This window comes from Pezoporus flaviventris, unplaced genomic scaffold (genome assembly GCF_033815535.1).
Source record: "Pezoporus flaviventris isolate CSIRO_AGI_PZ_B2104156 unplaced genomic scaffold, CSIRO_AGI_Pfla_v1 ptg000015l, whole genome shotgun sequence".
Classification (NCBI taxonomy): domain Eukaryota; kingdom Metazoa; phylum Chordata; class Aves; order Psittaciformes; family Psittacidae; genus Pezoporus; species Pezoporus flaviventris.
This window is the reverse complement of record NW_026892563.1, coordinates 38,837,814-38,850,756: the sequence shown is the minus strand read 5'-3', so window position 1 is coordinate 38,850,756 and position 12,943 is coordinate 38,837,814. Positions and strand designations below refer to the sequence as shown.

General features: G+C 38.4%; 1 protein-coding gene across 2 annotated transcripts in view; it reads right to left on the bottom strand.

The window, feature by feature from the left end:
* MAN1A2 (mannosidase alpha class 1A member 2) overlaps positions 1–12,943 on the bottom strand; it is a 139,263-nt gene that overhangs the window by 72,894 nt on the left and 53,426 nt on the right. For both annotated transcript variants that reach the window (XM_061454184.1, XM_061454185.1), the window contains one exon: positions 1,624–1,742. In XM_061454184.1, the coding sequence (XP_061310168.1) occupies positions 1,624–1,742 (119 nt within the window). The remainder of the gene's footprint in view (positions 1–1,623; positions 1,743–12,943) is intronic.

Here is a 12,943-nt window from a genome sequence, read left to right as displayed (position 1 = left end):
TGTTAGCACACAGTTCGAACTTATGGGTATATCTTTCCCTTCACACTATTTCTATGGCACCTGAAGTTGTGCATTTTGCTTGTATCCAAAATAAATGTGCTTTGCACGTTATGTATTTCAGAAAGATTCTATGAATACTCTAAAAGGTTCCTCAAATAGCACTGATGACTAGAAGTCCGAAGTTTGAAATACTCCAAAATACAGATTTTTAGTAAAAAAAACAGTTTTATTCACATATAGGTGACTCAAGAAAAGTATCAACAGTGCAGCATATTATTCCATTTAATACCTATGAAGGTCATGAATCACAGAAGCAATAGTACAGGGTAGAGTGAAAAAAGATTTATTTTTCCTAGTAAAAGAATTCAAGAGCAACAAACATATATTTATTTATAAACTTCAAGCCATGTAAGGAAATTACTCAAATCTGATGTATACAAGTCATTAACACAGAGAAGTGTTCTCTGATACATAGAAAGCTGTCATTGAACTTTAGATTCTTGGAATACACAGTCTGATTCTAAACCTACTTTGAGGACAACCTTCCTGGTCTAGTGAAGGGTGTCCCTGCCCATGGCAGGTGTTTGGAACTAGATGGTCTTTAAAGGTCTCTTCCAACCCAAACCAGTTTGGGAATCTATGATTTTATGGGAATTTCTGCAGTTTATATTGATACAACCTTACATCAGACAAAAGTTATGGAAGTAATTTAGGTTACCCTCATAACAGTACCATTATGTCTATGTTCTCTGATACATAAGATCTTCAGTTTTAGACTAAATAATTATCTGGCATTAACTGCAAAAAGCAGAGTAGAATTTCTTTAATGTTTGCCAGAGAGTCAATGCATAAAACAAAAAGAAAACACCCAAATAAATAATTTCTGAAACATAAGATATAGCATAAACCCAACAGGAAGCATCTGCTCAATTCTGACTGTATCCCTACATTTCATTTTGTGCATTATTGGAATGTCCAGTAATTGTCCAGGAAAAGTACAAGGATTGAAATACAAATTGCACCACAATCAGGTGAAAGTCCCTGAATCAGTAACAGGAACTGAGAAGGATAAAATAGAGCCATTTTTTTCCATTTTAACACTTCCCAACTCCACACACACAAAAAATTACTGTATGATCAACTGGGAATTTTTTTTTATAGATTCAGAACAGGCAAACTATGATGATCCAGATGGCATTCTTCATGTTAAAACATCTTAAGGACACGAAAGAAGAAGAGATTTTACTGTTAGGCAATTTATACACTATGGTTTGGGAGGAAATTGTCTTTTAAAGCTCAGTTACTTCCAACTACTATGACCTAGTAAAGCCTCATTTCTGCCTTCATTTGTGACACCTTGTTGGTTCTCACTGACCACTTCCCCTCCCTTCCACTTTCCAATTATAGGTTGGCCTTTGGAAATACAATATATAGCTATATCTTTGCTTACAATTTAAAGTGTGAAAGGGTTGGGATGTTGCAAACAGGGAACTTCCCTAAAGCTTACACTGATACTTTGAATCCCAAGTTTTTTAAGTTCCAGCTGAAAGACCTCTTCTGTCTCCCCCTGAAGTGGAACACTGTGAAAAAGACCAGGGAAGTATTAAGGACAGCTCTACTTACCACACTGAAATCAAGGTTTTTGTCAATCCACTCTTGTCCTTCTCTGAATTCATCGTGAAGCCCCATGATATAAAGAGTATCCAATGCATCTACTATGGTAGCACCCATTTGTGAGTTTCCTGCACACAAAAAGAAGGATTCCTATTACAAGTGATTATTTTATTACTTTTCCTAAACTTCACAAGCATGAGAAAATAACCCAAGCGGTAGTAAAGCAAAGTTACAACAAAGATGACAGCACAAAGAACAATCAAAACAAGCACGGAATTAGCAGTTACATAGGAGGATAACACTTCTCTTCCAAAACATCAAGTCCTCTGGCACAGTTTGGCTTCTGGGGACAAAAAGACAACTAAAGACAGAAAAAAAAACCCAAACCACCTCATCTGCTTTCCTAACCTGACCATAAGCACCTACTTTGCCACAAAAAAAGGACAGAAAGACATCCAGCTTCAAAAAGCTATCAGGAATTCTAGGACAGAAGTGTTTAAAAAAAAAGAAGGCAAGCACACACAAGATAAAGCAACCAGTACTTGCAGTAATGCCTTGCACTTCCCAACACTGACTACTGAAACAGTAATTATAGAAGCTACCTAGTCACTAAAGCATGGGCTGATGAGCACGGACACCCAGAGCTGCCTTGACTGATAAAGCCAAAGCTCCAAAATGTTCGCACCATTGCCTGCAAAGGACCCACACTATGAGATGCTGATGGATTCCTCAACTGCCACCATTTAAAGTGTAGCATTTAAAGCCAAATAAAAATCAATGGTGCTTTACTCTAAAATACTGTTCAATTGAAACAGCAGCAATTTCCAGAGGATTGATGAGTGACTCATCAGTTTGTGCAAAAGAGACAAAATGAGGAGGTGGTGAGCTACTGCCTGCTTTGGCCTTGACCTCCCTAGTCCATCTCAGCTTAAGCTGTTGCCTGTAGTAGGCAGAGGTCTTCGTTTCTAGAGGAAAGCAAAAAATACAATTTTTTGCATTTATTTTCATGGTATGTATGAAACTCCCTATGCACTAAAAGTAGCCAAATTTTACTGTTCACACCAGTATTCTATAAAACAGTACAATAACTTCATGATTAGCAATTTAATGTCAGTAGTCTCCTAGCGAGTCAAGCCAATTTTTTTTTTTTAATGTGCTTTTCATCCATAGCGAAATCTCTATAGTGCAGTGTTCCTGGTTCTTGTTTCTATTCATTCATTTCTGGTTTTTACATGTTTAGAGGTATTTTTTTCTCCTCAAGCATAACAATAACTGAAGCCATCACCCCCACTGTATTTCTTTTCACACACCTAAATGACACTTACATGCAAGCTTAACTTCATTTTCAGGGATTTCTTTCCCTGAATAGTAAAAATTAAGCAGCCTCTGTAACAAAGTAATCACCAACTAATGTCTTCAGAAACAGCCATGCATATGTTTTAAATTAAACTAGATATGGAAAGCCTAAAGTCATGGTGTTTGTTAAGAATATTCAAGTATAGAACAGGATACACTACCTTTCACAAGATTAAACACACATTCTTCCACAAATTGGCCACCAGGCATACCTATAACTCTCAGGAAATGAATTCAGCGTGGTGGGGTAAGTACTGTAAGGTTGAATGCCTTCGTCCAAATGACAAATTCTACTGCTTGTGCTGAAGCGGAGGTTGCTTTGAGCAGAGCTACAGCATGCATTTAACTGCACCTTTTCATAAGTATTAATGTGACAGTTATTTAATTAAACACTTTAAATACACAAATCAGACCATGACACAATGACTAACCTCAGTATTAGCCAACAAGGCATTTTTGACCTGGAGCTGGAGTGTGTTATACTGCTATGGCACTCAAAGCAATTTCTGTCCCTTTATTTGAGTCACACCGATATTAGTAATTTCCAAATACACAAGGTGTTTCAACAAATAGGGATAATCCTGAAAGCTCCTCGTGTAATAGTTTCAAAAAATAAAATCTTTTTGAATTAAACACACTTATAAACACATCGGTAAACTCTTATATTTGACATCTAGCATGGGGTGTAGAGAATATGCTGCATGGCATGGACTGGTGTGTCATTGCCCCTTCAGTCCAGTAGAGCAAAACAGACTTGCTCAGCATTTTTTGTCCCTAAGAGTCAATTAAAGGCATAGATACATATTCTAAGATTTTGTCTGGGCTACACTCCAATATTTTTTTCAGGCTCTCCTGGATGATGCCTTTTTGCCCCTCTCTCTCATCTTTTATGTCCATCTTTCCTAGACCCACAAACATTCAACAAAACACGTGCGTGTGAACAAAGCCCCTTCTACTCACTCACACTTCTTACGCGAGCAGCGATGGGTGCCTGTTTCTGAAATGCAGATCAGTATGGTTTTAGTTTCTAGACTCCATGCAAGAGCTCAACTATTTCCTACCATGGTCTCCTAAGGATTGCATTTATATCATAACCTACAATAAATTATTTTTTCTTAGTTCTTACTCATAAGTAGACTATTTAAAAAAAATTTGCTTTGGTTTTCCTTTTTAACTGCACACCAGCCCGTCTTCCTTGAGGAAGACTCAGAACAAATCTTTGGGTTTTAAACCTTTTGGGCTGAACACATTTCCAAAGGGCCAAGAGATGACAAGCCAGTATTTTGCAACAGACTGTCTACCCAGTCTTCTTCCTTTAGTGCCAATCAGGCAGCACAAAGCAAGCTAATTCCCTCCTCTGGACACTGAGGGAGAAGAATCCAAAATGCAGAGTTCATACCCAGAAGTCTTGTGCTTACAAGAATGGAGGACATAAGGCAATAGTAGTCAATGCAAGTAACACCTTGGCTGGCCTATGTTACAAGATAGGTATAATTTACAGCCATTTGCAGGCTACACAAGGTAGGGTTAGAGAGTAAAATTAATGAGTTGCTCTCAGCTTCACTCTTGGAAGACAATGTAAAGAGGATGTCAGGTTTAATTTGTTTCTAAATAACGGCTTCCATGAAATCCACCTGTATCTGCTGAGATCCACGACTTAACCAGAACAGGAAGCGATGTTGTCATTGCTGTCTCACTCCATCTTAAAAATGCACTGCACTGATAGCAAAAACTAAAGCAGGAAGAAACAGCAAGTGTTCAGTGACCACTGGCCTGCATTAGAGTCACATGTGATGCTACAGGGAAAATAGGCTACAACGGATAGGCAGCTGTACTTCCTCCTCCTGATGTTGGTACAAACCATTCAGTCTAAAGTCACAAAGAGAAATCATTTTCCATTCATAATAGAGTATGGGTTTTTCCCTTTCATAACCATACTAAGATTCACTAATTTTGCCTTAAAAGAGAAGAGGAAAGTCTTCCTGGACTTAAACTGCAGAAAGTGTCATTTATAAGTCATGAAGTAATTCTGAACAATGAGATAATACTATTCACTGCTTACTACCACCTCAACCAGTCTGATCTATTATTGCTCTGAATACAGAAAGAGCAGATGTCTCATTGGGGTGAAAAAGGCTATAAAACAATTAAATTATAACAGAAAATAACACTTCTCCTAGCAGAAGGCACACCTCCCAGGGTCTGCCTCTGCTCAATACAAAGGCTCAGTTGGTCACGTTGAATAAGGTAATAACTGATTCCAAAAGGGCTCAGTTTTACAAATGTCAGATTAGGAAGTTTCCTCTTTATAAAATTATAGTTCTAGTTGATTGAGCTCCAAATTTAATGAAGTTTGCCTAACGAATGCAACGCTCATTCTTCTAAATAAAACAGAACATCCATCATGAGCTAATGGAAGGCATTTAGCAGCGAAATAGCTGAACTATTAACAAAATCGTGCACACTTTCATTAAGCAAAAGTATTATTCCAAAGGACTGCAAAATAGTAATTCAGATTTATATTTAGGTAGACTTCAGTTTCCTGGGATTAGACCAATAATACACTCACTTGATAGCACATAAATCTACAGTCTGAAATATCTAACAAATCATATGATTAAGTGCAAATAGCAGGGACATTGAAAGAAAAATTGTTTTCCTATCTAAAATTCTTTCAGTATGCTAACATACTAGATGAAGAACTGGTTTATTTATACCATCTTAAAGTCTCACAAGAGACTATCAAAGTACAGGGAGACAATTCATTGTGATGTGTTCCATGACTAAAGGAATATGAAGAAAATAAATAGCCCATTTCCATTGTACCGTAAGTATAGAGATTTAAATAGTCTGATACTTATTATATGGAAGCAGAAGAGGCTATGAGCACTGAGGTGCCATAGAAAATAGGTGAACTAGTACAGATCAATTATGACCAGAGAAGACCATGAAAATCTGAGACACAGACACATTATGCAAATAAGGAACTAGACGACAAATTAAAATTCTATACCAGCAAACTGAGGTCATGCATTCTGAGGAATCATCAAATAGGTGTTTCACAGAAATTTCCATATTTGACACACTGAATTACATAATGGTTTGGGTTGGAAAGGACCTTAAGATCATCCAGTTCCAATCCTCTGCCATGGACAGGGATGCTTCATGCTAGACCATGTCACCCAAGGCTCTGTCTAACCTGACCTTGAACACTGCCGGGGATGGGGCAGCCACAGCTTCTCTGGGCAACCCATTCCAGTGCCTCACCACCCTCACAGTAAAGAACTTCTTCCTCATATCTAACCTCAACTTCCCCTGTTTTAGTTTAAACCCATTTCCCCTTGTCCTATTGCTGCAGTCTCTGATGAAGAGCTCCCCCCCCTTCAGCATCCTTACAAGCCCCCTTGAGATACTGGAAGCTGCTCTGAGGTCTCTGAGCAGCTTCTCTTCTCCAGGCTGAACAGCCCCAACTTTCTCAGCATGTCTTCATGCATATCCCATATCTCTTCCTTTCTTCAACAGGTATATACCACAGACAAGTTCATTACTTCTTCCAAAAAAGCATTTCCATGGAGGCTTTCTTTAGCCTGAATTGAAGGCTGAGCACGTGTGCTGGGTCTGGTTGGGATATAGTTATTTTTCTTCACAGCAGAACATATGGTGTCGTGTTTTGGATTCATGACTAAACCAGTGTTGATAACACACCAGAGTTTTGGCAGAGCAGGGGACAGTCTGGCACGCAGCCATTCGTCAAGGACCATTTGGGTTTTCATACTGCTTGTGGTAGGTGGCGAGTGAGTGCCTTTGCATTACTTTCCCCCTCTCACCCCTTTCCTTCACTTAGCAAAGTACCTTTTCCTCAGTGTGTAGGCTTTCTTGCTTTTGCTTTTCCTATTCTCTCCCCTCTCTCACTGGGGAGAAAATTCTCCTTCTTTCCCTTTCACCATCTGTCTGTACTTCAAAACTCTTGTGTTACAAGTGTGTTAGTGTCTTACAACACAATTGGCATCTACCCAAAGATGAGTTAGAGGAATAACAAACCCAAAGGAAATTCAGCCTGTTCAAATGGATCTCTAATTACCAAAATGCACACTAGGTCACAGCAGGGATACTACAAAGTCAAGGCAACCAGCCTGAAGTGGAAAGTTACCATGAGGCCACTCTGCCTCCAAGGGAAGTCATATACAATAGGTCTAATAGGTGCACGTAGCCATTCTTACCCTTCTCCCTTATGCAGTGACCAAAAAGGAAATATTCTATTACTAAGCAGAAAAGACAGATTAAAGATCCTGAAGTGGTATGGTCATCAGTTTGTTTACAATCAAGGTAGGGTTTGACTATTTCCTCAACCAGTGACAAAAATCACAGAGGAATCTAAGAGACCGTTATTCTAGTTTATAAGGACAGCCTATGGATACCCCAGCAGCTATGTTTTGAAGAAACCTAAGGGAATTGCCGAGACTGCTTGAGTAAAAACAAGAAGTTGGGTGTAGTAAAAGCATTTGGACTGATACAGAGGCAACTGCCTCTATATCATACAAATAGTAAGAAGCCTGTTGCAATCCTTGCTATGGAAATAAGTTATTTTACACTCTAGAAAGCCAGCTTCTCTTCATAAGAAAGCTGGACTCCATAGTTAGTTATGCATAGAGACTAGAGATCTGCATGTAAGGAAATCACTTTCACTCTTAAAACAGCACAGCCAATGGGATGATCATACTGATGGACAGAACCATAAGATACAAACAGACCTTGTGTACAAGAAATAGTATTATCTCAGCCACTCTCTCTTTTTCAGGACCCTGGACTGACATCATTTACACAAAGCAGAACCTATTCCTACTGGTTCAAAACACCTTTGATTACTGGGCTCATTAACTGGAGGTGGAAAGAAGATTCCTCTGCAAAAGGAATCTAAGAGGAACAAAGTGCCAAGTGATAATTAGACTTAATTCCTAAGCTGAATTTCTGCTCTGTTCTGAACCAGACAGTGATCCAGCACTACTGCCAGAGCAACCCAACAATGGATGAGCCCAAGCATAGAGCAGCTCCTCCCCTGTTTCACCACCATGATTCGAGAAACTGAATAGGAGATGTAAAGCCTCATGAAAGTAGCATACCCTGGCACACTTTGAACCTAAAAAGATCAGTTATTTTTCACACAGGTGTTTTAATCCTTAGCAACAGAGTGAAAATGCTTCCTTGATAAACTCAGCCTCACATTAAGTACAGAGTTATTACACTCTTAAAGAAATAAATATTCTTGTTATTGATATTCCTGCCTGCCCAGCTTCAGAATGCCTGAAAAATGCAGACTGGGCAAGACTGTACTGATGTAGGAAAAATATTGCAATTGCTACTCAAAAAGATTCACAGAATTCAAGTTTTCAGACTGTAGCAACAGGATTTCTTAATGTGATAGACAATTACAGATGTGGTAGGAAAATATGCAACATGAAAATTAAATGCAAACAATTATCAACCCAGTTTTCTGCATATTCAATGAAGCTCTGGCAATAAAACTGCCAGTACTGCAGCATACCACTTGTAAAGTGTCTTAATGACTCAAAGAACAAGGTAACATTTAAGAAAATGAATTTTTGAACAAGAGTTTAATTACACTGTGAAAACAAGTGCCTCAAAATTAGTCAATGAAACTATGCATTGCGTATAAAACCGCACTGTATTTCAGCTCGGCTATAAAATGCAATGAATAGGCCTTTAAGTACCCATGAAGAAACCAATCACCTTTAACATTTTAGACTAATTGAAAAAGCAGAACAAAAACCTAAGCATGTTGATTGCCGAGTTCTGTTAAATTACTGATAATAGACAATATGAAAAGGAGTTCTTAATCTTTTGTACCAGACAGTATTTTAGCATGTAAATGACATTAAATAATCAACTGCAATGCTTGCCTTAATTTTATAAATGAGGAAGTAATGGAAGTGAAGCACCAAAGTGTATGCCAGTCTCTGTTAAAGAAGTGGATCTGCAGGTAGATGTTATTAACAACAAACTGCTGCTTAAACAGCTACATCCTTAAGACCCAAAAAACTCTTAGTATTTATACTACAGTAAACCTTCCCCTTCTCTATTCCTCACTTGACTGCTTCACTTTGCTCTCCAACTAAATCTTACACAGAAGGGCTTAACATACTAATTCCAGACAGTTTCGATTTTATACATTTCCACTCAGTTGTCTTCTCCGTATTTTTCTTATTTTGGTTTTAAGCACAACCACAAAACTGAATTATAGTAGATAGGAGGACTGTGTGCAAGCCATAATTGCGATTAATGCTGAAACTACGATCCGAGTTAGTGGTTAACACCTAATATTAACTGAAAGGCTACAATGTCATGAGAGAAAGATTAGAATAACCTTCAGAGTAGGAAAGGAATGAGGGAGAGGAGATGGCATTAAATTGAGTACAAAGGAGGGAACAGAAGCGTATCAGAAGGGAGGCAAGAATAACAAGTGAGAACTACATGGTGATGGCAATTGGCTACACCCATGAAGCAATCAAAACTAGCCAAATACACATATCTGGAGCCACTCCATTTTGCGAAATCAGGAAGTGGAAGACTGATGGGAAGAGTATCTGTGAATGATGGCTCAAAGGTATGTAGAACCTAAATACAGGCAGCAGTCAGCTAAACCCAGCAGCATGCAAAGCAAGGTTAATATTTGACAGTAAATATGAGAGCGAGATGTTATCTGGACTCAAGCAGAGTTATGTGGCCTGAGTGCAGAAATCTTATGTATGAAGCAAGCTGAGTACTGATTTTCCAAGACAGTAAAGATACAATTTCTTACAGATAACTGTAAGCTAAACTACTTTGTCAGCTAGGCAGTAGGAAAAGCATCACAAACCCCACACCTCTAACAGCCGTGTCACATAAGCTTTTCTATCTTTAGATAACAGCTTGGGATACTTCCACACATTTTGGTCCGAACCACATTCTAAATTTTCTTTAAGACAGCTGAAAGGGAGCCGATTCCAGTATGGAAGCCATAAAACTTCATTAGAATGGTGCAAAATTTGAGCGAAAATATTGGTGTGTTAGGCACAAGCACGGCGCTGCACTCATGTGGTTGAACTGTTTCTGAATTACAGCTGCCTCATACATCTGCTGGCTTCATCTGATAGGAAAGACTACTTGCATCTGCCTCCCACTTGCACACATGCCCATGGAGTTGTCCTTAGTATATTTAGGTTTGGAACTCAGTATGCTAATCCTTCTTTAGCTGTCATGCCTGTTTACTTAATATTTTAACACAGTCCAAAACAGACAGCACAGCCTTAGTTTCATTTCCTTATCAAAACCCCTGTTCTTAATTCCAAATGATAGGAAACAATTTTGAACTTGGAAAAAGCATTCCACAACCTAAATAATTCCCAAATCAAAACAAACACAAGTCTAAAGATTCCCAATGGGAAACAAATACTTTTTTTTTTTAAACTCAGAGCAAAGCATCCGGTTTGTAAGAGAAAAACAGGAAAGGATGCCTTTAGAGAGAATACAAATTCTCAAATTGAGCCTGAGCCTTGAACTCTGACTTAATTTCTTCATTACCATTTGACATAGATATTTACCTGACTATAAGACAGGTTACAGAAATGAGGTGTGTTTAATAATGCCACAAGATTAAACACCAGTTCAGAAATACATAAGAAAGCCACTGAGCACAACTGACCTAAATGTGTTGTACATGAGATAATAGAAACTGGATGAGAAGAATTCAGTGGGAACATTGCATTATTAAAAAGAACAGAAGGCAACAGCTGCTTATGGTGAATTTTCCTGATACGCATAGGCACACTTGTAACAGTTTGATGGATAGCAGTACCATGCAAACAATATTCTTAGCTAACACAGTTGTCTTTGTCTATGGCACCAGTACTGTAAAACAGAGGAAACAGACAGCCACGCTGCATTCTGCCTGCACACATTTGCAAGTTTTAGAGAACAACCATATTATGAATAACCATGACATCTATGTCAGTGAAATAATAGCTTGCTAGTTTACAAAAAACTATTAGCAGCAGCAGAGGACAGCTTGAAATAGGATCAACTGAAGAAAAGTCAGGAATTTTGTAAAGGGAAGTCATATCTTAGCACCAATATTACAGTCTTTTTAAGAAGTGAACTTGCATAAGGACTGAGAACACATACAGAAGGTATGTGAGAATATACCTTAACAAAGGTTCTTGAGAAAACTAACTTGCCACAGGGTAAGAGAAAAATCACATTCTCAGACAAATAATTGCTTAAAAGACAGGAAACAGGATAAGTGGAGGCAGCCAATTCTCATTGTAAGGGAAGAGCACCAGTGGCATCCTGCAGAGATGAATTGTTGGGCACATGCTTATTTGGAAACATTTATAAACCATATTTATAAATAATTCAGATGAGAACTTTGAAAAGGAATGCTACTGCAGAAAAAACAACTTAGTGTGAGATTCTAGACACCATAAGGACCCTGAAAGATGCAAAATACAATTACAAAAGAATCTGTGAACAAAACAAGAAACAGAACAAAGTTTTAGTCATCCTCTCAAAGAAAAAAAGAGAAAAAAATCAAACTTGAAAAGATACAAAGAAAGGTGATAATGTATAAAGTATGAAAACACAGATGTATGAGAAATTATTTAACAGACCAAGACTCTCCATGTAAGACAGGCAATCATGTGAGGGCATAGGCAGTTCTAACTCATGAATGGCAAGGAAGAGATGTATAATGGGTCTATTTTTTTTCCAGTACCAAAACTAGTCACCTTGGGCAGCGAGCAGACATCAAAACTAACAAGTTGACTACACAATACAGAATCAACCTATGGAACCACTCGTAATGGGATACGGCAGGTGCTCTAAAATTCAGACTCAAAACCAGACTGGACAAAATAATGGAAAAATAAACTATAGGAGTAAATAAAACTTGCTGCCTCTGACCACAAAAGCACTAACACTGCACAAATTTCTGTAAACCTGAAAAGTGCCCTGAAAAACGCTCACTTAACTGCAGGCTTTTCCTACTCTAATATTTCTTCCTTAGATACCTGCCGTGAGCAACAAGTAATGATCATGTTTCATCCTTTGTCCAACCCTAAAGAACTTTTCTCGAGGTATCAGAACATTGTTCTAACTCCAAATTTGGCCAGAAGCTCCTGAGAGTTCTTTCCTAAAATCTTATCTTCCCAAACTTTGTGTCATTGGCCAAAACAAAAAAATACACGTTCAATGTACATGTAATAGTCGACATGGTCTCAGTGCAGTCACACATCACTGATTTTGCAGAGGACACAGCTGTATAGGCCTGTCCTAAGGCTGGTTTCATCTACTTTAAAGGTGAACAGAACCTGAAGTACAGAAACGGGGCTGATTAAATTACCTCACTTCATTAGTTAGCATGAAAGGATTTTCTTTCCCCTTTCATTTGCCCCAGAAAAAAGGCAAGAATGGCTAGAACACTTCGGCACACACAGTTTAGATGAAAACTACTGTCCAGCAAGTGAGTTGGGTTGTTGGGGTGGGTTTTTTTTCCCATCAAAACAAGAAGTCAAGAACATATTTGTTTGCATTCCTTTTTTGTTGTCATTTATCCTCTTCATGGATTCAGAGACTGAACCCATGCACAGAAAGAGGATGTTGAGCAGAAGTTGTTTCTCCTGTCTCTTTATTAGGATTTTACAATGAGAAGACACAAGAAGTTTTTAGCTGTATTTTCAAGAGCCTGTCCCTCAGTCTTTAGGGTACATCATCTGGTTTCATCCCAGTGAGAGTGTTTGCCTCCATCATGTTTCCAAATTTATTGGCAGGTCATTGGCAACTAAAAAACCCCAGAAAAACAAAAGACCCACAAAGCCTGACAACCCTGACACTCAATTATGTGTGCTTCAAAAGGAAATGAAGCTAATCAGATGACAACTTCTCTGCTGTTGATGACATTGTCAGAGCAGCTTGGGCAGCC